Source organism: Mya arenaria, chromosome 4 (genome assembly GCF_026914265.1).
Source record: "Mya arenaria isolate MELC-2E11 chromosome 4, ASM2691426v1".
Lineage (NCBI taxonomy): Eukaryota > Metazoa > Mollusca > Bivalvia > Myida > Myidae > Mya > Mya arenaria.
Genome location: NC_069125.1, coordinates 36,453,444 through 36,479,270, shown reverse-complemented (window position 1 = coordinate 36,479,270; position 25,827 = coordinate 36,453,444). Strand labels below are relative to the sequence as shown.

The window sequence follows — 25,827 nt, the reverse complement described above, 5'->3', positions numbered from 1 at the left end:
TTGAATTGTTCGACGGAAGTGAAAATATGTAGACAATAATTGTTGGGATGCTTAGTAGGTTATGATACCGCCTCTTCTGTAGTAAGTTGCATATGGTACGTAAAAGTATTTGTCCAAGTCGTTGGTATATTTGATGTATCAATTGAATCCATAGGCCAAAGACTTTTTACTTGATTCAAAGAAAGCGTTGAATACATACAACGGAGGTATTTTTTACAATACTGTTCATTTGCAATGTAGATCAAATCCAAAATATATTTTATATAACACAATTAGTTAGTTTCATAACAGTAACTGATAACCCTTTATGCACTAGGATATATAAAGATTGCTTTCATCTCGCAAGTTTATTGCTAGTATAAATTGAATATATTGAAACACGGTATTGGTTAAGGACATTTTGACTATTTTAATTCGTATATGAACAAGAACAAAAAAGGTGCAACATTGAACAGGGATAATAACATCAAATAGAAACATTGCTATAATGTCATGTTGTCACTAAACTTAATAGGAAAATATTCAATGAAGATTTATACTGCATTCGAGGGTTGATTTGAATCCGTGCATTATTCTCTTGTTCTGAATACACATAAGGAGATGTTTCAAGTAACAACAAAAAACCACAAAGATTCATTTAGATGACAGATGGAAGTATAAACACTCTCATGAGCTTTAAGATTTCATGTGAAATAAAACATTAATTAAGGTTGAAAGTAAATGCCCTACACTGCTAACTTAAGTATGAAATGGCAATGCAACACAGCGCGCATACTAAATGAACATTGTTTTAACCGCTTTGATCTCTTTACGTTAGCTTAAAATGTCCAAAACTGACACGAGTTTTGGATAAAAAATAAATGGAAAACCGTTGTGAAAATCTGAGATGATTTATTTCCTTAATAAATTAATTACAAACTAATTTTTCCATAAATAATGCGTTATTTAATGTATATTATTTTAAATTGGAAATATAGGCTTGCTATTTTAAAATGTATATTCGATCCTAAATAACATTTACTGAACTCTCTTAATATATCATGCTATCATTAAACAACTTTTTCCTGCGGCGTAGATTCTATTTGATCAGAACTGAATGACTTCAAACTAGATTTCAATTATTTTAATAACATACTATTATAATCGTTTGTTGTTCACTAATTGACATTTTATATGGATTGTTATTAATGTGTGGTATAACTGAGAATGCCAAGTTTGCCTTTGGCAAGGGATGACAGAATAGAATGGCAAAAACGCTGCCATTGACATTATTTTGAAGAGCTTAAATGTATAAGGTATATTACTGTGCAATGATGAATTATTTGATTCCAACAGAGAAACTATTTGTTTTATTCCTGATCTCTTCAGGGCATTTACATAAACATTATTACCGGCTTTGTAAAAGCTTTTTTCCCTTTTGAAAAATTAGTCTGGTTTTTATCTTACGTCAACAAATATTCCTCTAAGATACAGTCTAAATAAGATTAAAGCGAAAATAAACAAATTCCCTTCGTTATAAGTCCCCTTGAGGTGAAACTCGAAAGGCATTATTTTCTACTCTACGGTGACATTAGAAGGAAATACATTACGATGACTACTTTTAATTCACCTTTCAGAACTACTTATTAATAAAAATTGATATGTCTCAAATAGAAATTAACAAAGGCAACGGCTTCAATAATAACTCAATTACGTTGGATTAATATTCATCCACTAGAATTTATGTAAAAACGGTTCGACAAAAAAAAAGTGTCCCAGGATCTATTATATTGGATATGTACTTTACGATTGAAACATCTACGAAATACACATACATTGATTACGTAATAAAGTAGTGCACTAGGACCTGTACAAATTATACAAATTGATATCGTCGACACAATTGAAAAATCCAATAAATACACATATATTGATGACGTAGAAAACTATTTCACACAGACACGTGGACTAAGTGTTTCGTATCTTCTCTTATAGCAGATGTATTTTTTTATTTAAATGTATTGTATAGCATTATAACTCTGTGGATATTATTAAGGACAATCACAAATTTCTAAGCTCATTTACGTATTTGAAACGGCTATAAAAAGGAAGCTTGCAACTTCTACTATAAATGTTTAATCGAACGGCTGATATTGGCATTTGATACAAAAGCTCTTTTATTACTGCCTGTTGAATATTAATGCTGAATTGAGAATAAAACATCATCTGACTGAGGATACATTTAATACGTACTATCGAATGTCAAGATGACTATTTTATAATTTACATTTAAACATGAGATTTAGTCTATTTTTAAATACAATATCAATATCATATAACTAACGCGATTTTACGTGTGATATTACTGATGTATGTTTAATGTAAAGCTTTAACGTAACACGGTATTAGAAAGCGCGAATAATACACTAAACAGGAAAGAAAAACGAACAAAACTACTGATTTTTCATTTGAAGATTATGTTTATGTTTTTTTTTATATACATGGATCGAGCTTTGGTTCAGCAAGTAATACAAATGTTTTAAAGCATTTTATACAGGTAAGCTAACTCCGACATATCCGCTGTAACAATATATAATATATTCATAATATGAAACTTATAGTTAAAGAACAAAATATATTTCAAGTTTTCTTTTGGGCTAAAAATAACAATTACCGTTTTGATATGTTTTATTCCATATTGTAATTCTAAAATGTATTGTTGTATTCAAATCATCACATATTGCGGCTATACTAAAGGGGTGTTTATTTGTGGTTTTCTGCTCATACGAATTTAATAAATTAGGTAAGTAAGAGACTGCCTTATTCAACGCATTCTCAGGCTAAGATTTGCAAAAAGCATTCTCTTTCACATATGAACATTACTGACGTGAACAAAGACCAAACAAGGTCAAATGCGTTACCTTAAATGGACATATATGTCCAAATTGTTTGGACTTATAAACAGTTACGAAAATCTATTCCGTATAATTCAGTTTGAAGACATCACCATTGCGCAGAACATACAACAATGGTTACGGTCAAATTGTCAATCAATTATTAACAGATTAGTAATAAGAAAGCAGTTTAATCAGAGAGTAATTAAATCTTTAATTATGTTTTCTCTGAAACCAATCTGCGCTTAATGACTAGCAATCGTATTAACTTCTGAAATATTGGCTGAAACTGACAACTACGTGTTTTCAGATAATCAAACCATTTGCAAACTAACATGAAATGAATTGCATCAAATAAAAATCTAAGACCAAACGATAAAAGAACACAAACACCAGATAAAACCTTTCATTGAACCATTATTTAACAAGGCATAAAAATCCACAAAAGGCAATATTTCTACATCGAGATACAAAATCTGTTTAAGTTGCGAAAGTAAATTCGATTTTGATAACAGAAGTGTATAAACAAGCATTTGAAAACTAGTAAAGCTTAAATAGCAGCGCTTAAATCATCATTTGAGGAGTAAAGCTTTCATACCAGCGCGTAAAGGATCATTTGTTAACAAGTAACAGCTTGAATGGCAAGGCCTTAATAATCATTTAATGAATAAAGCTTTAATAGCAGGGCGTGAAAGATCAATTGTTATCAGGAAAAGCATTAATAAAATCGCGTTAAGGCTCATTTGGAAACAAACAAATGTTTAACAGTAACGCGTTGTTGATCATTTGTGGACATTTCACTTTGCACAAGCATATACAAAGCATTGAATACGATATCTGACAAAACAAATGGTAATTAGTAGTTATAAATATTCAAAGAAATGAGTTTAGTTATCTTTTATAACATTTCAATTCATAAAAGCCGATACAAAGCAGTGGAAACGACATCTGATTAACAAATAATAAGTGTGTGGAAAAAAAGATTAAAACACATTTGTTTTTACTTTCCTTTCAGTATAGTACGTAAAGTGACCAAGTAATCTGATACTCGGGTTTATTTTTATTCATAATTTATTGAAATCAACACTTTGCAAGTAAAACTGAGAAACGTAAGATTGTCTGATATGATATCTTAGAAAAAGCAGTTATCGTTTTTTTTTAAAACGTTACCAAAAAGGGACGAGTACTGAAGACTGTACTGAATACTGAGGCTATATGATCAATATGGCGGTCTATACTTCTAGTGCGCCAAAGTCTAGTTATGTATTTATTCATTGCAGAATATCGTTTAAACCGTCCTAGGAGGGCATTGCCAGTGCTGCACGTTCAACTACTGTTAATGAAAGTCTCAGTGTCCACCTACAATCCTGAAACATGTCATTGCAAACAAATGCGTATGGCATACGTTAGGTATAATTCATGAACGTTTAAGCACTTAAATTTTGAAACAATCAAAACTTTAAAGGAACGAAAAAAGAAATTTAGTAACTTCACGGTCACCAATATCAGAAGTAAAAATATTATCATCAAAAACATATCTTTATTTTATCATTTTATATCAAGTACTCAAATCAGATTGCCGGCATAGATGTTTGTATATGTCATGGTTGGGGGGAAATGTGATAGTAAACTAATTATACTGAGGCATATATTTGAATTGTAACTTTTAAGCAAATAAAACACATAGACAACGCTCTTTTTTTATAAAGATAGTTGTATATTTTCAATTAAGTAAATCAATAGTTCAATGTTATGACTGGTATACTGCTTGTTAGTTTGTGATAACAGACATTCACAATGAGAAATAAACTAAACTATTAAACAGATAAAGAAACTAGTACAAAAATAGTATCGTCTCCACAAATATAACTTTCAATGTTGTATATATCGGTTTTAAAATAAATTAAAAAAATACATACATTTACTATTTATAAAGTTGTAGTGCTTTTAATCTACTGTTTTTCTTTTGCCGTTTATTTCGTGTTTGCTATTCATTTCTATGCATTCATCTGACTGGCTTCTACTGTCTAAGTCATTTTCCGAGTTATCTCTTTCTAAATAATCGCGTGTTGAAATATGAATGAACAGGAATAGAAATGACATGATGGTATATAGCGCAGAAGCAATTAGGAATGACATTCCTGGGAATATATCCAATGTTGTCCCATACAGCGCGGTGAATATCAATGCAAAGAATTTCGCTATCGTCTCTCCACTACCAAGCACGGAAAATATCTTGCCTACTTCATCTTCATGGACCAGTTTACTCAGAAGTGACCTCGCTGGAGAATTAATCATGCCTCCTAAACTGCCTACAATAACTGCTGCCCAAACCATCCACGTATGCTTACTCCACGTAAGAACGATGAACCGAATACTAGCACAAGCTAGGCCAATGATACTTATAACTGCATCGGGGAGCTTAAGGACGTTTGATAATATTGGTAAGATGAAAAGCAACACCACTCCCATTGCAGCATTGTCAGCGGCTGATAGATATCCAAACCAAGATGTTGGCCATGATAGTGGCGGTAGCTCTGTATACAGTAGGGTCACGTCCGTTAAGCCGGTGCGACATGTTTGGTGCAAGAGTAGTACGAAAAGCAATGCACATATACTTCTCCGAAGATTGAATTCTCTCTTCTTGATAAGTACCATCAACGAGTCTTTAAAGTTTTCTGGTTTGAATATAGTTCTGCATGGAAATACTTCAGAACCTTCACTGGCAGAAACTGTTTCCTTGACTATAGTTAATGCTAGAACAACGACTATGGCGTTACAAGCTGAGGCTGTGCAGTAAGTAGTCAAAACACTCGTATTGTCCAATAAAAGTCCCGCAATTAGCGATCCAATAAACATCCCAAGAAACTGCATTGCTGCAAGGAGACCTAGTTTATTTGTCCTTCCACTTGGGCAAGTGATGTCAACCACGTAGCTATGAACAGCCATTGAGATCATTGAAGTTTTACCAAAACATCCATGTATGAAAGAACCGCTCAAGAAAAAGGCAACGGATGATTGCGGAGATACATTGGCTAGCATGTACAACAAAACTGCGAAAGTAGTTCCTATAGAAGGTAGAACCATTGGGAGCTTTCTTCCATACTTGTCACTCCATGCTCCGCAAAACAATCCAAGAATAAGCGCAGGGAAATTAGATAGGACTTTGTGGTAAATTATATAGTTTGTAGCTTGTTTTTGAACGTCGTCTTCAAGATCAGGTGTTGTTTCTAGGTTCCTACACATGTCAAGTCTATCTGGAAACATGTTGAAACAAACGATTTGTGGAATGTTGGGACGCAAAACCGCGTCCAACATAGCGTCTCCGATGTTGTACATGAAGAAAATCAAGTCTATTGGACACCCGTATAGACAGTTCCAAAACTTGAACGAGTAGCGGCTGGAGATCGTTTCCTTCCATTGTTTGATATAACTCAGAGTAATGTCCATAATTGTTTCTGTAGCCTTTCCGTTGGTGTTCAAGCTTGCCGATTGGAATTCATTGACATTCCGCAACCTTCAGATACCTGAAACGAAAAATGACACATGGCTGTTAAATAATTCTATATGAATGGTAATAAATGTAAACAGTGTTTGAATAGCCATTGTTTGTTTGTTGCCTTCTAGGGATGTTCCGTGTTATTCTAAAATTTGTTTTTATGTTTAAAACAGAATTAGAAATCAGGTATGACTTTCATACAGTTAAGATGCACCAAAGCGAAAAACAAACTGATTCTTCAATATTATATTTTATGTTGCATGTATATTTTATCCTATTTTACCCTCACCTTTTTCAATGTTAGGGTTTGTTAAGTGCTTACTAACAAGAAGGAAGTATGGAACAGCGGCAATGAAAACTATTTTCTGTTGTTACTTTATATGCCTTTTCGTAACTTGCGTCGTTTGTCAGATCATATCAATTAGAATATCTTTTAAAAGGCGCAACTGTTTTTCTATGGCAAATGGAGTTTATTTACGAATGAAACAGAATACTGCATCCGATCTAAATACTGGATTTCTATTTGTTTATAAACTAAATTTCGTACATAAGTTTCGGTTTAGCAGGACCATTTTCTAACCTATTACTTTGATTTTTTTCACATGACGTTGCTTGCTTGCAGAATAATATAACCACAACGTTTTTCTTTTATAACATCAGTTAAATATAACTTATCATTGAGTTTTAAGGCAACGCATTTTAATCCCATATAAAGTATGCAAAATCTGCCAATAATTTTTGATTTGTCAGAAATCATGTTGATGTTTATGTTCTTGTTTTATTCCAAATACGAAATAAATCGGTAAAAATACTGTTTATGCTTATGTAACAGAACGGACAAAACGCTTTTGTTTTAAAAACAAATATAACATATCCATAGATCGATGCTGTTTTTGTAAAATTGTCGAAGTATTACGTACTTACAAATACAGGTTTACGTTATTCCCGCTGAAAACGACAATGTTATAATTTCCGGAAATGAGCAACAGCATGAATATCGACTCATAAAAATCACTCTCTTATGGAATTTCAAGACAATGAATGATTGATGTAAGCCTCGTGTTTTATTTAAAGGTGACGATGTTAACGGAAATGGTTCTGTTGTACACTTCATACCGTTATTAAATATTAATATAATACCAGCCTTCGCGAATGATTTCAGTCAATTTGAAAACGATTTCGCTTTTGATATATTGAAGCAAATCAGCTGGGTGTCAATCCTGTCAATTACTATCAAGTGACCCATATCCATTAAACTTCAAGCCACCATGATTGAGATGCAAATAAAGTCAGAATTGTAAAACAGCCTTTCCATATGATAGGTTGACGTTCTGCAACAACATGCTTCAACAAAATACATAATCACCGAATAATATATACTGTAAAAATCATGTGTAAAAATATTTTCTTTAAATAATCCAGATGATAATAAATAGTACCATTTATAGTCTTAGAAACAAATTTGGTTTGATTTTGGTTTTGTTTTTGCATCTTAATGGTTGCAAGAAAAACCTTTTCTACCGTTTATATTTTTTGGATAATTTTTAGGTAGTTTTTTTACACGTGAATCACTTGAAAATGTATTAAGACAAAATGGCGATGTTTTTCAGTTTGTGAATGATATTGCGACACACTGTTACTAAACAAAAAATTCGACCAACCTAACTTTTATTGTTTGCAGTGAAATTGGAAACGAACACTTATTTACTTTGACCATAGGTTAAGATATAATGCCTATTTACACCTTTTAGGTACTCATAGACATATAACACATTTTAATCCCGTCCATTTTGCCTTTGTTATAAAAACGCAAAATAAATATTTTAAAATGCAGCTTCACGCACTTTAAAACTCGTCTGTTATCTTATTGTCAAAACGGACAAACTGGCAGAATATTATTAGGCAAGCCATTAATTTAATTGAAATTTTCATACTATGGTTCGACTTTGACGAATGCTGGTAATGAAATATTTAGAATTTATCAATGTTCGCAAATTACCTTTTTTCCATCTCATAACTGTATAACGACAGACATAAAAATGAACAAAGAAGCGGATGTTATAATAATATACGTAAATTGATCATTCTAAATTATTCTGACAAGGTAATTGTGTATAATGATCTGTTATATCTGTGTTTATATTATTTCAAACATGTCAATGAATAATTTACTTGAAACGAATATCATTGACTGCCACCAATATTAATAAGTTCCAGGTCGTTTAATTAACTTTATTTTCTCATAAATGCATTAATAAATGTGCAAATATGTTCTGTCTATTCAAATATTCCTGGAGTGCTATCATACATTGGAATCAAGATCAACAGTTACAGGACTGTCATACATAATATATAGTTGTTGAGTTACCACTCTTTTCCATGGCTGTGAGTAATGTTTATTTTGTGCGTTACAGTTGTTTTATTACTGACAAAGGCTATATCGATTTTTAAAACCTAATTGAATTTATACTTTCTAATCATAACCAAAAGCCTGGTAATGTCAGTTTTCTGTGTTTGGTAACTTAATACTAGTAACAGCCTCATTTGAATTGTTTAAAACCCTTGGTTGTGAATAATTAGATCATAATGCAGTTTCTCACGTTCTCTTTAAAAGCATTCGTAATAAAACCAATTTTGTTCAAGTCAAACTTTGGTTTACGAAGTTTTAAGATAACTAAATCTCTTTTTCAAAACTATGTTTAAGTTTATCTTCTTTATTGTTGAAAGAAAAGGTCGAGGCATGTTGTCATAGCATGTGTATACATTGTGTCTTTCCAATGGTAAAAAATTTAATAGTGGTCATAACTTGGATATTCTAAGTAAGAACATGTACAAATAACTCGTTACATATGTCCACAATCATAATGTAACTTTTAGTGATGAAACGATTATCGAGTACAATCGATAAATCGTCGTTGACAATGTAATGTCGGCGACAATCGATAGTGGTTGTCCAAAATCGATGTCGCTTTTACTGATTTCGGTAATAACCTTTTTGTCATGCTGACTTAAATGTACTTGACTCGGTGTGCATCATTTTGCATCTGATATATGTGTTTTGTTGTTATGTTCATTCGTGAAAGTATTAAAGTCACTACAAGTTTATGGAAATTTGTTAACTGCTCAATTAAGCATGAATATAGGGTCACACTTACTGACTCCAGGTTAAACCATTTAAATGACCATGATGCTACTATGTATAAGGAATGTATTCCCAAATTATATTTAAAACTTTTGATAATGGTCTGATAGTAATCGAAATGCTTGGTCCGATTCCATTCGATTATCGATAGCAAATTGAATCCGATTTTCAAACACTAGTAACTATGTATAGCAAGTTGCATCTTATTTCCCTGGCTTAAATGAAATTGCGTTGTGCCTTGTTATACACTTAGATACACACATGATAAAAGAAAGGATTCATATGTAACCTTGCAAACAATTAAACAATAATAGTATGTATATGTACAGTAAATACAACGACTCTAGTTGAAAAGTTTTGGTTGTTTCTCGTTCAAAACATCAACCAAATGTTTATTTTTGACTTGAGTTTTGTGCTGTTGTTCCATGTTTCTTGTTTGCGATTTTTTTTTTCGCGTTAAATGTCTTCGGCGTTTACCCTGTGCCATTAAACGGGGTTTATGTTTCAACGTTTGGCTACTGAGCTTGTTTCTGTAGTTTTTTTATATAAATATTGAACCAAACACCGACTGTAGTTTTTCTCAGACATAACAAAAGTTTCTGGTATTTCTCAATCTTCTCTGAGACAGGCGCACATTCATAATAATGAAGTTGCATTGCTCTGATTGAAATAACATTTGGTCATGCTTTGCGCATTTTTATCCTTTTCAATACGTCTGATAAATATATTACGCCTGTTTTATCCCATAAAACCGGAGTGTCTATTTCAATCAAACACGTCCCTAGTCCCTCTTATTTCTCAAAATGAAATGCGATAGCTGCCAGACGATCCTGTATAGTGCTTTATTCACATAATCCTTGCTTTTGGGTACAACTAAAAACAATGAAATGTATGGGCAGTGTCGTATTGTCTGTCATATCTGCACGGTCATATAATAAGTAATTGTATCAAGCTCAGTGATACCAAATGTATTGCTAACAAAAGTGTCTAGATACAATTTCAATATTGTATCAACTGCTTTTGTAGGAACGTTTATAAAGTTATCAGACGCCTTTTTAAATATGTATAATAGCGCCACGTAGACACAATGCTTTTTAACACCAAACGGACTAAATGACGTAACTCGCGGATTGCTTTGAATTCATTCTGTATAAATGAATATGTGACTCGTTGAGCTAGCGTGGTTTATAAAGAAAACGCGTTTATGGTATACAATATGCCAATAAGCGTTCAGAATTCAAAAGAACTATTCTTAAGGTAAAGAAGGCAGCATGTCGACATTAGGATTATATCAAAACTAAATCTTCTATTGAAAACTAGGAATATGAGCAGGTATAATGAGGCTGAGTTTTCAACTACCAATAATATATAATGAGAACTACGGGACAAGCAAACAATGCTACGCCTAAGAGACAAGGAACAAGATTTACATAATGTACAAAGCAGACGAATAGACCGCAGTAACGTTTTGATGACGTTAACAAAACATTGACTGTATCTTGGAGATTTGTTGCTGAGGCCGAATGTGAACCAAAATTCATCAACATATCTAAATAGTGAACCGAAATTATAATGAGCAATGAGATTATTGTTTGTTATTAGATGTTTTTGTTACTTTTATTCTATCTATAAAAGCGGAAGGATTCATTAAAAACATGATCATACGTGCTTTGAAATAAGATATAAAGTCTGGGCTATTCCAAAGGGCTTCAACTAGACAAGTTTAAATGTTCCAGCTTCCTTTTAAGCTATGAGAAAGTTGTATCCTATACAATTACCAGAAAAAGTTTGAGTTATTTGTTTGATGTCCAATGTTATCACTGCAGTATATTATCTGTTATCTAAGTACGACACTCGTCAAAAAACGATCATTGACACGAAATTTATGCAGTGCAATTATTCGAGGACATAGTTTAACATTCCAATTAGTGTTTGAAAATCGGACTCCATTTGCTATCGATAATCGAATCGAATTTGACCATGTATTTCGATTTACTATCGGACAATAATCGAAAGCTTGTAATATCATTTAAGAATACATTCTTTATAGTATAATCATTATCATTTAAATGGTTTAACCTGGAATCAGCATGTGTGATGCTATAATCATGCTTTTTGCAACAGTAAGCACATATACATAACCTTTTGCTGTCTTTAATAACGTAACGAAAAAAACATAACAACAAAACACGTACGTGTACTTAATAATTGTACAGAAATTGCAAAATGATGCACACCGCATCATGTAAGTTATCTTAGCATTTTATCCATGTAAAAGCATTTTAATTATTTGTTAACCAGCTTATCATCCAATAACCGGTAATATTGAAGATTTTATCAAAATATCCTAATTTCATAAAACTTTCACAACAAAGTAAATTTGTTAATAACAAACGATACAAAAAAGGTTTCAAAAACAGAATGCATCGAGCCTGGATCCCCGGTTTTTGCAGGTAAGACCGGACCCACTACACTATAGCGATAGATAACTGAGGTTTTATGAAATATATAAACAATTAAATTAAGAACAATTTGTAATTTAGGGAGTTTGTCAGTTTTTAAGCCAAAGTATTTACATTCACCGCACTTTTCGTTTACCGAAGAACAAAAAATACGTAGTTACCGGAAGTTACATTGACGATATCGATTTTGGACAACCGCTATCGCATTGTCAGCGACGATTTATCGATTGTAATCGATATTCGTTTCATCACTAATTCCAATAATATGAAAACATGATTTAAAATGCTCTGTTTGCAAACTTTCTTCATCAAAATGACGCACCGATTGGAATGTAAGTGAAAAGCGGAAAACCATATATCTATATGACTCCCACGTTCGAATACTTTTATTTAATTCCATATAACGAAGAGAAGAAGTGCCTAAAAGTTTAAAGGTTGTTTCTTTACAGGAAATACAATTGTGTTACCAGTGCTTATTAGTTTTGTGGTTTACTCTAAAATGTAATTATCGGTTGGTCTCACATTTATCTTATAAAAAATAAAACTGATGAAAGTAGTTGATTCAGTTTCAATAACGATGTTAAATTCCCATTTGCACTGTTTAGAGTAGGCTGTGAAAATCAATTTTAACGCCGACTTCTATATAACTGCCTGTTTGTTTTACGATCCGAGTGTTTGTCAATAATATTACTACAAAACAGCTGTTTTAGACTCAGGAATATCTAATGTACATGCGCACATGGTGCACACATAAGGTCAAAACCAATCCCGTCTATAGCATTATTATCTTCATACAAATTTCAATGTTAAGAGATGGTTAAATTTATAATCAAAGTTTTAGTCGAAAAAAAATTGTTGTTCGTCAGATTTTGTTGTTATTTTTGTTGCATACATCATTTAAGAGCTATGTTCAAACTTAAAACAAAACATCCGATTTTATATGAGATTTGGATATGCTGTTTTCAAGTTTACATATAATGAAAAGTATACATTTCTGAGCATCCTTTGTATACGAGGTTTTTTTTAAATAATAATCTGAAAAATATATAAAATTACTTAGTGTTGAATTTTGTTGCAGCATCTATATATGTGACCATACGATACGTTTTACTTACAGTCTTAACAAAAGACTTAACCATACCTAATGATTCACACTGCTAACGAACATTGATATTTTCTATTCATATTATGTCTTTCAGTAAGTGTTTAAAGCGTATTTCTCACCGCCTGTGTGCAATTTCTGGCGTTAATAATGTTTCGCATTATTGAAAAAGATGAAAAGGCTGGTAGGATAAAAAGCAGAACTTGTATCAGGAACTTTATCAGTACGTTAACTGTATGCCATTGAGCCAGACGATAAACCTTTATAAGCACAATTCCTTATGGACTTGTTATCGGCGTCAGTTTGTTTTGTTTGTCGTCAACACTGAAATTAGGAAGTCAGGCTTGCTGCGAACTTTGCGACAAGTTGCCAATGAAAGCGTCGTGAGATTATCTTCTTAATAAGAGAGATAATTGATAAATTATTCCCTTTTATTTAGATGAATAAATATCCAATGACCTTAATCCGCATGTAACGGAGACATAAAATAAGACGTTTAAAGACGGTTTAGAAAAAAATATTTTAAAAACAACGAATTAATGAAAATATGCAGAGGATATTTGTTTATTTCAGTGCAAAAAAACATTTATTTTACAGAGAGAGCATCTTAAGTTAAATTTCACGTCATTGTTCATAGAGCATGATCGTACGATCCAAAGCGGGCAATCGTTAATTATTTGCTGAGCTTGTCCCTGTAGTCTCCAGTGAAGTACTTTCAATGGAAACCCTCCTTACGGTGCAGTGTTTACCAGAGGTTTATTTAAAATATGTTCCAATCGTTTGTCTGACAAGAAACTAGAATGAAGTCTCCTAAAAAATGAATACACGGGGGATAGCAGGAATTAAAAACAGAACAACTTTTTTAGTAGTTAAAACACATTTGTAATATATAACCGTCTTTTAACATCATTGTTGTGATCACGTTTATTTCTGTAGTAACGTTGTGCTTTAGTAGAAATTAAAAGGAGATACTTTTGGCAAGAGTCCAATGAACAATTGCGTACTCTCTTAATAATTTTAATAAGGACCAATACATAAAGGTAAACACAACATCGGAGTTTTAAAATCTTCAGAATTTATGGAAAATGTCTCAAAAAAGTTACGACACACATAAAGTGATTATAAAATTTAGAGATTATTATCAAGTTTGTCAAAAACATGGTTTATCCTATATTTTACATTCAGGAATAGGCGTTGCGGCCTCATGAGTGTGTTCATATCAATGTCATGCATTTCAACAAAATGATTTATTTCCACAATGAGACGTGGTATGTTTGTAAGCTAGTGGCCGGTCTATCTTTGAGTTCATTTAGGTTACTCGAGTGTTTTGAATGTTAAAGTACTGATACGCGTTCATCTAAATAGTTAATATAGTTCATAAAGGGTGACTGGAAATGTCTATTAAATGGTTTATTCAAATATATTGATAATAATTGAGTTGCTTCATGCGCAAGTCCAAAATTGAGTTCATATACAGTTGGCCTATTTGAGCTGATCTGCCATTCCCAAAATCAGTTATTTTACAGATACTAAATCTATTTTCCTTAAATCCCACTTATACCAACTAAAACCACTTTGGAATCAATGAATGCACCTTGGTTTTGTGGGAAAAGTGCCAAGTTCACATGAACAGGGACAGTTGAATTGCTGCATTTTCGATTATGTGTTTAAAAGATTCAAATTGTTATGCGAAATTCTTCTGATATTAACAATATACACACATGTCATGATTTAAAAAATCTCAAAGCAGACAAAGTGTGAAATAAACATTTTGAATGAGGCTTAAAAGTAATCATGTCATGGATTTTAAAACGTATGGCCGTGAAGGGCCTCTAAATAAAGGCATAGTCAAATCTTTTGGTACCTATCTTGACCCTTTGTTGTCCCAGGTAACAACTGTAAATGTCCGAATTGAAATGATAAAAACATAAATACACCATCGAATACCTTCGTACAGAAATTTGCTTTGAGGTTTGGTTTCGAACCTTTATCATCGGTACAATAGTATTAAGGATAAATTGAAAATAAGGTTATATTCAAGAGTAAAAGCATCGTGATTTTGGATGTCCGTAAAACCTCTAATTCTTTGAAAACATTGTTTTACATTTATTTGCTTTGTTTTATTTGCACAAAGGGATAATCTTTGAATCATTAGTTTGAATATGTTTACAAAATATGTTTAAGCCTTCGCATGTCGTATAATACATTATCTCGGTTTATTTTCTATTTGTGTCTGTACTCACATCTAGTCTGTCTGGAGAAGCGCAGGAGACGGACCTGACCCTCTCCCGTTTCCGTTAATTTAAAGATAACACAAGAAGGCGCTATATCTCAAGTTAAACATTCAGCGCAAACTACATTCGCACTCGCTTCTCATTTCCCTAAAGGCAGCTGATAGTATTAACGCGCGTAATAGATTGTTTTGTTTTGTCGAAGACAACGGTCTGTAATCTACCTTAAAATACCATATGCAAAAGAGGTTTGCCGGCTGCACGAAAGTTGTAATGCTTTAAGCAGATAGGAGTGGTTGTTGTTTCAAAGAATGTGGAGTTCTGGGAGCTGTGACAAGAACATTGTAGGATGGAAGACTAACCTAAGATATAAAGTTACAACCTACCGATATAAATCACCTCTCCAAATTCAACATTTATTGTATTTTTACGCAATTAGAACAAACATATTTAGGAAATTCTGGTCTATAATATGTACTTTATTTAACTTAAAGAAGACATAACTACTTTCAATTGACACCAAAGTTAACAATACATGTACAGCGTTATGGTATTACCACAAATTGTCCTTGTTTGGTGTCACGATTCAGTGTTTTACTTAGGCACTCTTATTCAAAATCAATACACACACAAGTGAAACAAACATAAATTTTGAATGATACACCCTCAACTACATACTTAATAATGCATTTATGGAAAATATTAATTATCATAAACACTTTTATAACAGTGTATTTAATAGCTGTAAACGCAAAAAATATTAAATGATTTGTGAATGCTAAAAGATTTACTGCGATTTCCAATGGTCTCATAAGGTAGAAATACCATGTTTTCTGCACATTTCTTTTAAATTAAACGCGGTATCCTTTATAAGAACCATTGTTTTCGACATTTGTTCATCCTTTTGGGAAAATTAAAACAATTGTAGTAAATGTGTTAAATCTCATTTGGGAGTAATAGTGCATCTTTAAGAACCTAAGTGAAAGTACTGTTAGTCTAAGACGCCCTGTACTTCCATTTGTTTATCTTAGGTGTAGCTGTTTAAGCTGATCCTTAGGAATAATTGAATGCATGTTAATGATTCCTTAAAATATAATTCCACCTATGACATTGTTACACGTATCATTATGGTAAATGAACAGTTTCATAACCGTGTGAGAATTTCATACTATTTTTATGCTTTCTAACTTCCAGAGTACATTTCGTCCAGCTTCCAGATTGCTTTTATACTCGCTTTTAATTACAATTCCTTTTGTTCTTTCTGTTTGTCTGTGTCATATATACACCATTTTATGATTAAGTGCTTTGATTAATAGAAATAAACACCAATTTATGTTTATCTCATGGGACCACTTTGCGAGCATTAAAATAATATATTTCTTTCAATATTTATTGACTGTGACTTAATTATCTGATTATTTGTCTCCGAGGAATCCAGTATTCACCACAGTCTTAAGTTTATTAATTAATTACCAGAAGAACGTTTGAATTGACAGAACTCAACGATACACAGGACTTTCCACAAAACTGATTATACATTCTAGTGATTGTTTCTTCTTATACAATTTGATTTAACCATAATTAAAGTGTGGTATAATTGATACCTTACAAATATATTCAGTATGCCACATCGTCGTTAATATGACAAACTTAGCATTATGCTCTTGCTGGTAGACAAAGGGTTATTTAAGATTTGAATAAAGTAATGTGTCGTCAGATAATTTTCGTTTGAGGTTTTGATCCTGATAAAACTAGCGAATAGCAACATTTCGGATGGCACTAATGTCCATGATGACGCCGTCATCAAGGTATTGACAAAACCTCATTTTTAAAGAGCTAGGACGGATACAACTACACAAGAACAACATCAGAATAAAACAAAACAAGAGTATAAATAAGGCGAGTAATGAGTTTTGTTGTTCATTAATTCAATTGTATTTGATATATCCTAACAAATTATACAATAAACTTGAAATGTATAATCTTGCTTAACTTTGCTGCTTCGTAATTTGTTGAAATATGTTTTTATTGGTGTCGTTTGATAAAATGCCATACAACTTAATATCCAATTCTTGTTGTAAAGCAACAGTCAATCGTCCAGAATGGAACGGATTTACCGCTTCCTCTTTGCATTGAGAGTTCCGCTAAATATACTTAATTCATCTTGACTTGACACAATTGTACATGGAGTACGCGCAAAGAAACAGCTAAAAAGGTAAAAAATCCATACGAGAGACTAACCATACGCTCGTGAGGAATCTCTATATATTGTTTTCTTAGTAGTTCAAAAACAGTCGTTTTTTTATTTCAGCCCTTCAATGTGAAACTCAGCGTTTTGTCCGATTAAAATTATGATCCGTTTTCCTTTGAGTTGTTGACATATTTTTGACGCAGTCTCCCAAAACGTTTCTTCAATGACAAAAATAATGAATCGGAATATAAATAGACATTAAAACATTTATTCATTTTTGAATTTCTACTATTTAAGTTATACCTTGAAAAGCGCTGACAAAATAAAGAAACTGTTGCCATATTATTAGTTTTCATTAGCGTTCCAAAGCTAGGATATACCGCTGACATATTAGGACACTCGAACCAATTTAACGATAATTGTTGGTGACATTTATTTCACACAAAAGCAAATTTAGTGCTGGTACAAAAAGAGACCTTTCTTATTTCCCAATGGAAAATTTTATCGCGGTTCCATACAATCAAGATTGCTGTCGCAGACACTCTTAGTAAATAATGGGTATTACATTTGGTATAATTATCAGGAAAACTCATTTCTTACTCTGGTAAATTGATGACGAGGACTTAGATCGGATGTAAAGTACGTAAGTGAAATGGTTGGGTGTACTTCCGAGTATCGGTAAACATCATCGCCGGGTGCAATTTCTCCGATCTAATACTTGTCGGTACAGTTCAAATGGTGTATAATCCTTTATCCAGTTGTTTTGCGATTAAAAATCCTTTTGAGATGCGATAGTAAACTGTATGTTCTAAACTGTCGTTAACATATTTATCTCTACATGATCAAAATATTAAGATTAAAATTTGTATCTTAATCTCCTGTTTGGGGCGCAGAACTTGGCACCTTTTTGTACTAAAATTCATAGTCGTTAAAACATTTTTGTTATTTGATACGATTTGAGAAACATTTTTTTAATTATGCATGTCATGTACGCTACATAAGAGTAAATGGGGAATGAACGTTGTACTTCTATATGACCATACATTCAGATAAAACGCTATCTTTGACACAAAATAAGACAATTTCAATGAAAACAGTGACGGATGTCACTTGTCCATCTTAAAAATGTTCAATGATTCGCCGACACCTTCTCCTCATTTCCCAAAGGACAAGTGATAATGTTAACACGTATCCCAAGATTGTTTTCCTCTATTCAGAAAGCTTTTCTGTCGATTTTGTCCAGATAACTTCACAAGCCTCATGTTATGGATTGTCAAGACAACATTTTGGCCTTTCATTAACATACAGAAAGATTACCTCCAAACTTGAAGAGTATGTGAATAGCTGTTGGAATTAATAAAAAGATACAACATGCGGGTTGTTTAATGTAACATTATTCTATGCAAGAAAAAAATGAAAAGCGATCTTTAGGGAAATCAACAAATAGACAGGTATTCAATTGGTACAGAAGTGACTTTGTTTTACACAACGACAATGACGACAACATCGACGTCAACCAAATGTATGGCAGAACATATTTCTTAGAAAACCAGACGTGATAATGGAATGGACGCGCCTGGTAGTCGGAGCAAACCCGTGTCAGCCTGTCTTACGAGAAAAAAAACACGTTTAATTCGATAGCCATTTGTCTCCACTATTTAGCTCAACATTAACATAAGATAGAATTTGCGGGAACATTGTAGTCTGTCCAATGCATCTAATGATGGCATTCATTTTGAATGTACAGATTGTATATGAAACTCTACTTATTAATTTTGATCTGACAATTATTATTTATTTATTTTCAGCTTATCATAGCTACCATCTTTTTTCTCCAATAAGTAGTTTAACATTTTCGAGTAAATTTAACTAAACGCAGCCCCAGATCCGTGGTTTACATGTATCGTTAATCACCGTAAGTGATTCAGGCTTTTGAATTCCTACTTGATCACAGGACATACTACAAGCGACTATAAAGCTGAATATTAGGACACGAGTCTTCAATAAAACATTGTAACCGCCTTGTTTTCAGATCCAATTGGCTTTTACGTTCAGATTAGTTTATTCCTGAGAAACATGACGGCTTCCAGCTCCGGAAAAGCTCTCACAACTGCCTACGCTCATATCTTACGCTTTGAATTAAGCCATTCAAGGTGACACTTATTACATGATTCGGGAAATGAAATCAACCTCTCTCATCAGCTTTTTCTAGCAGTGAGGTTTATACCATTAAGGAATCCAGTGATCAAAAAGCAAACTATTTTTTAGGCTTTCTGTCGCAGGCCTACATACTTTAGTACCGCTAAATAAGCAGGTATTTTCAAGAATACTTTTTGACATGACATGATAATATAATTAAGGCGACGGTGTTACTAAATGGGTCGTATGGTGTTCTGTGGTTAAAAAAAGTGCAAATTAAAGACCATTTTAATTTAGATTGGTTGCTTAGGTTACATAATGGGAAGAGCTGTGTGTAAATTACTAACGAAAATGATACTTAGTGGACAAATTTGCCCATTGTTTTAAGCATAATCATTATTATCTCAAAATCACTCCTAGATTGGCCATTATTGTTATTAAGAGACATTTTTACATCATAAGAGTTTTAGAGTTATGAAATTTAAAAAGAAATAGTACATTATTTAAGGTATTTCCGCAAAGTTGTCATTGTTAATGAATATAAAAATATAAACATCGACATTAAAATTATAATGTCCAAATTACTAGACTAAGAACAATAACAAAAAACAACAACATGTATTTGCAAAGTGTTTCTTTGTGTATAGATATGTTGAGGCAATGGATAATTCCTGAAAATAAACGATTATAAATCTCCAAATGTGTACATATCTTATCCATATTTTTTTAGCTGTGCATTATAAACATCATGTTCCCATGATGAGTTTAAAGTTCTATGAGAAAGAACCCTTTGGCACACGTGTAACTAGTATAAAATATTAAATAAACATGAAGTAACTTAGTAAATTGCAAATGTCCACTTAAGTATAACAAGGACTTGTATATGACTAAACATGACGGCTATGGGTAGATATGTTTCAATACAGATAATCATAATCGGCAGAAACATTCTAATCTTTGTCAGTCTAGAAATATTATGATTTTGGATTATTGTGGTTATACTTTATGTTTTTCTCTCTAAAATCTTATTTTGTTAAGTCAACGAAATAAATTTCAACGAATTGGTAGCTCAAAAGTTACAGTTTACAAAGTCCTTGATTACTAAAGTGTGTAGGTTTTGAGTTGTACTGCACATAACCATAGCATGTTTCGTTGTCCTTTATTCAGTACATGTTAGGCTCCTGTAGTCTGCTTTTAAACAGGGTATGCATTTTTGATTTGGCTACAGAGTTTGTCCATATAGTTTGCATTGTAATATTGGAAACGCGTCAATGTTTATTATAGTGTATTTCTTACAAGTGATGGTTAAAAATGTGTGTTTGTATGAATATGTCATATTCATTTATAAGTGATTAATAGTTAAGCTAAATATTTTGGCTATATTGCAAATTATTCATGTCAACAATATTACTCATAATTACATATTGTTGAACATGCTGCACCTGTTATTGCTGAAATTGAAGCAATACTGTGCTGTTTTTTTTATTTCTGTGTATCTTTCTTTCAGACTAAACTTATGTTATATGAATGAAATGTGAATAGAGCTATAACGCGAAATTTGATCATAACAATCGACTTCTTTAATGCTTAAGTCATAAGTTATTTAGATAAGCAAATGACATCATTTGATGTATTATGAATATATTAAGTACAGCATTTTACAGTTTTTATCATTTATTTAAAAGTCTCCAAATGACGCCCGATTATACCAATGTGAAATATGTATATTTTAGTAAAGCAAAAGTTTAATATCGTTGAACATTCACGATAATTATATGCAAAGAACGCAACGTGCGTTCATTATTATAATTAGCTGAACCAATATGTCATATCTCAAAAAGATTGCATTATATATAAGGTTTTTACGAGCTTCTGTTCGTTTTGGATTCACACGTTTCCAAACACATAATTATCTATAAAAATACAAAAGAAAGATTGCGGGGGAAGCCTATAGCTGGGACGTTTATAATCCTCTAGAAATTGCGTCATCGTCCGATTTGATGTGTCGGTTATTTCAAAGTTGGTGCGTTATTACCGAAACAAAAGACGAATTAGGTAGTGTTGTTCTCGAACAAAACTTTGCAATTCACACAAAACCAAGCTTTCACCATCCCTCAAACATGAAACAGCAATAACGCATAATTATAAGCCTACTACGACATTTCTATCAAATTAGTCCGCCTGGGTTTTTAGCATGCCCCAATTGGAGATACTAAATCTGGGACAGAATTCTAAAGATTGAACGGGAGTGGATTCAATGTCACGACTTTCATTATTATAGCGGACGTTAATTGAAATATTTATCCGTCTCAAGGATGCGCTCATTCACTCTTTATATTTCCTTTAAGGTCTGTTCTCGCTCATTGAATCAATTGCGGCTTGATCCCACCCTGCCAAGTTAGGATTTACCCTCATCATTGAATGAATTGTGAAGTCTAACAGAATCATTTCGATGATGCTCCTATCGGAGCCCGACAATTTTTCACCGATAACAACCTCGGATATAATTATATGGACGGTTTATAATGTCAGATTTATTTATAAAAAGCTAAGCTGCAAGTAGAACTTGTAGTGATTTCAATTATTATAAGGACTGCACCTTATATTAATAGGAATATTAAATATTATGCAGAAATATACTGGGAATCATTTTGAACTTAAAAAATACAAATAATACGTTAACACACTACAGATAATAAACAATATTATGATCAGGTCTGGAAATTTCTTCTACTGATGTAACTGGCATACACCCTCACAGACATTTCTTAAATACGCTTTAGAATGCACACTTGAATATGATGTTAATGTATGCATAGTTGCTTAATATATTTAAATGAACAAAAACCATGAGGGTTGGCGTTCGCTTCTACGTTCTCTTGTTATTGTATATAAGATCCATTATCTTTGTAGCCTGTTTTGCTCGCATTTCATGTCCAATCGTTATTTGTATATATTACCACGAATTTGAATTCCCACGCTTTAATAGTATTTTCTGATTAAACGTACAAATATCAACGAACTTCGGTCGGAAAATCCCCCACCTTACCGGACATAACAGGCTCTTGGGATGAAATTGAATTCTCTGGAGAATGTTGTTTTTCTCAATTAGAAGTCCTTTTTGTTAGATATTGATTTGTAGATTGTTGTTAATGAAAATGAGTACTTTGTGAAGTAAAATATGTGTTGCCTGGTTGCAATGTTCTTTTATTTTATCAACGACTAATTGGTCTTCTCTTCCGCTGTTGACCTGACATTCACTTGTCGCAAAGTTTAAATTAAGTTCTAAGGTCACATGCTTTCTTTGTGTTGATAAAAGAAAACGAATGTCTAACAGAAAGTCTTGTTACATGCAGTTTAATGACGTTTAGCAAGAAAAAAGGAAATTGTAGGCACTATTCAAGAAGAAAATTTCATTTAATAAGTTCAGTCATATTTTAAATCACAGAATGGTACACGTGCTATGAAGGCATAACACATGAAGCGGACACCTTCCATGTTGGTTTGTTAAGCCTCATGCTCAAGTTCTTTGTATTTGTTTTTAATTGTTTTTTTTTCAATAAAGTATTTGTTTTTTGCTAAAAGTCACCAGTCCACGACAGGTCCTGGGCCGGTGGCCTTTAGAAACTGAACAATTGAAATTGAACTTGTATTAACTAATTTTAAACGTTCTCTAGAACAATTGATTATAAACATTAATTCTAAACAAGCAACAGGGTGAATTGTCTTCTAATGTGGGTTGAATGTTTTTTTGCATGTTTGCAGTCCTTTAATAAATATGCTAATATCTTGTCATTCAATTTTCATTCAGACTTATATATCAAAAGGTATGAACCAAATGCAACGAAAAAAACGTTTACTATTTTTACAAAATGTATGATAGTTTTAAAATTACTTTGAGACTGCCAACTCTATATAACTTGAATAAATTATGAAAAAACAACATTATAAGACTGAATAACAATATGTTACTTTATCTTATAAAACACACTGAATACTTAACGTTTATCTTGGGTAGACTGGAACTTTACACTTTATATTCCAACGTACAAAAAAAGTACAAAACTGGTCAAACTAGACATTTGTTTTTACTTCCTTTACTTACATGCTAAACAGCAATTAAATCCTATGCAAATCCTAGAGAACACTTGCAAACGTGTCTAAGAGGGGTAAATTTATTAAACTACAATTGCCATTTTTTGGTACCCCCAATTGCCAGCTTTTGAAAAACAATGATTAAGAACAACTGTACTTTAACATGGATTTTAAGAGAAAAACTACATATATAGCTACTTTGCTTTAAATTTAACAATTCTAAACGTTAAATGTTTATTTCACTTCATTTGTGTTGATACCTCAAAAAGGTTAAGCAAAGTTTTATTAATAAACCATGTTTGAGGGTGTAAACTTTGTTTTTGTCTACACAGTAACATCCATATCAAATTGATACCACATAGAATGGGTGTAACCATTCTAAAAAAATATAATGCGGCTAAAGAACAACATTGAAAACATTTGCATATATAGCGAACTTCATGATTAAATAATATACTTACACTGAGGTGCTGGTGTATATTCTCAGTAGCTCCTATTGTATCTTATGCATATTTTTACCAGTTTATATACCAGTTTAAAAGCTTGAATTTAAAGATAGCAATAACAAAAACAAAACGAAATGAAAGCATTTCACTTAAACATTGGGAATTGTGATGAGCTCAGTAGCTTAAAAAATCACCCCTAACATCCTGCTTTTTTGAGAATGTTTGAGATTACAAATTGAAAATTACAGATTTATAAGTACCGTTTTACCAACCAAGTTTAATGACGTTTAATGTTTTCCATTAGGATGACAATGCATAACAAATTAAATGTTTAATACTTTATGGCCACCTTCATAGACCAGTACGATAGCCATAATAAAGGATGAGAACGAATCGGGGCTATGCCTAATAGATCACGTATATCAGGAATTTGTCACTTTTCAATCAAATATATTTTATGCTGACATAATCGGAAGGTTTTAAACAACACATTGTCGATTTTCAAAATAGTTTATTAAAGAAAAACACAAAAACACGGATAACATTACTTCATGACTGAGAAATAGCATTTTGTAATTTCTATCGTTCATATCCTGATACACTTAACAGCAATTTGTGTACACAGTGTCTAGCAAACTCCGCATCATTTATGGCTTAGACACGTAATTTAATATGCATGTCACTGTCAATTAATCATGTAGCGTTTATATTTGTTAGTTAAGTCGTAAAAATACGTCTGGCCAATTCTTACAAACTGTAATGGCAATATGCACCCTATTAATGCTTACGCTTATAAAGCATTGGTTGCATGACATTACAAAATTTGTCAAAGGTCTCGGTGAAATTAAAAACTTCCTTATTTATTTCCGCGTCCGTTAACACATTTTCATTACGATCCTGTCGCTTTGACACATTGGAAAGAAAATTTTATTTATGGTGAATCCTTTTTTCGGATTTACGACCGTTAATCTCAACATATAATCATTTAAAGTCTGCGCTATTACCAGTAAGCATGATTATCATTCTTTAGAGGAGCCTCGGAAGACTCGTTTATTGGTAGATTATAGTGTACATTAATGCAATTGAAACTACAGGGACAAACCCAGCAGACAATTTATTGCTGTGATCCTGTTTAATGGGTTAAAAAGACAAAGAAAAGGTTAACAACGATCATTTGGCAATATATGTTAGGATTTGCCTTAATACCATCGGCGAATGCAGCTTTCATTTGATGTTTAGTTCGCTCAATGACACACGGTGTTTCAGTTATTATTAGTTATAACTTTAATGATGTCATTATAAGGGATATGAACGCTATTGGGCTGGCCAAATTTGTGTTTGGGCTGGCTTTTTGATCTCTTATTTCGAAGACTTCCTTGTCATATAGTAGACACAAATTCAAGAAAAAAAATGTTATTAATACTAAAAATAGATGAGAAGCAAGTGTTTCTCCTAGAAAGGATCAGCCACTTTTCACTGAGTGATTAACCAGCTTTGCGAGTGCTGAAAATTACACTTGTCCCAGCACATGTATTAATGAATAATTTGTGTTTAATACATAATTAATATGAGCAAGTCAGTGATGCCAATACTTTTAGTGGAACATTTCCAAACAAGTATTTAAATCCGAATTATGCTGGATCTTGT

General features: G+C 32.4%; 1 protein-coding gene across 2 annotated transcripts in view; it reads right to left on the bottom strand.

The window, feature by feature from the left end:
- Positions 1-3,033: 3,033 nt before the first annotated feature.
- LOC128232716 (proton-coupled folate transporter-like) overlaps positions 3,034-25,827 on the bottom strand; it is a 34,139-nt gene continuing 11,345 nt past the window's right edge. For both annotated transcript variants that reach the window (XM_052946425.1, XM_052946426.1), the window contains exon 2: positions 3,034-6,400. In XM_052946425.1, the coding sequence (XP_052802385.1) occupies positions 4,821-6,323 (1,503 nt within the window). In that variant the 5' untranslated portion in view covers positions 6,324-6,400 and the 3' untranslated portion in view covers positions 3,034-4,820. The remainder of the gene's footprint in view (positions 6,401-25,827) is intronic.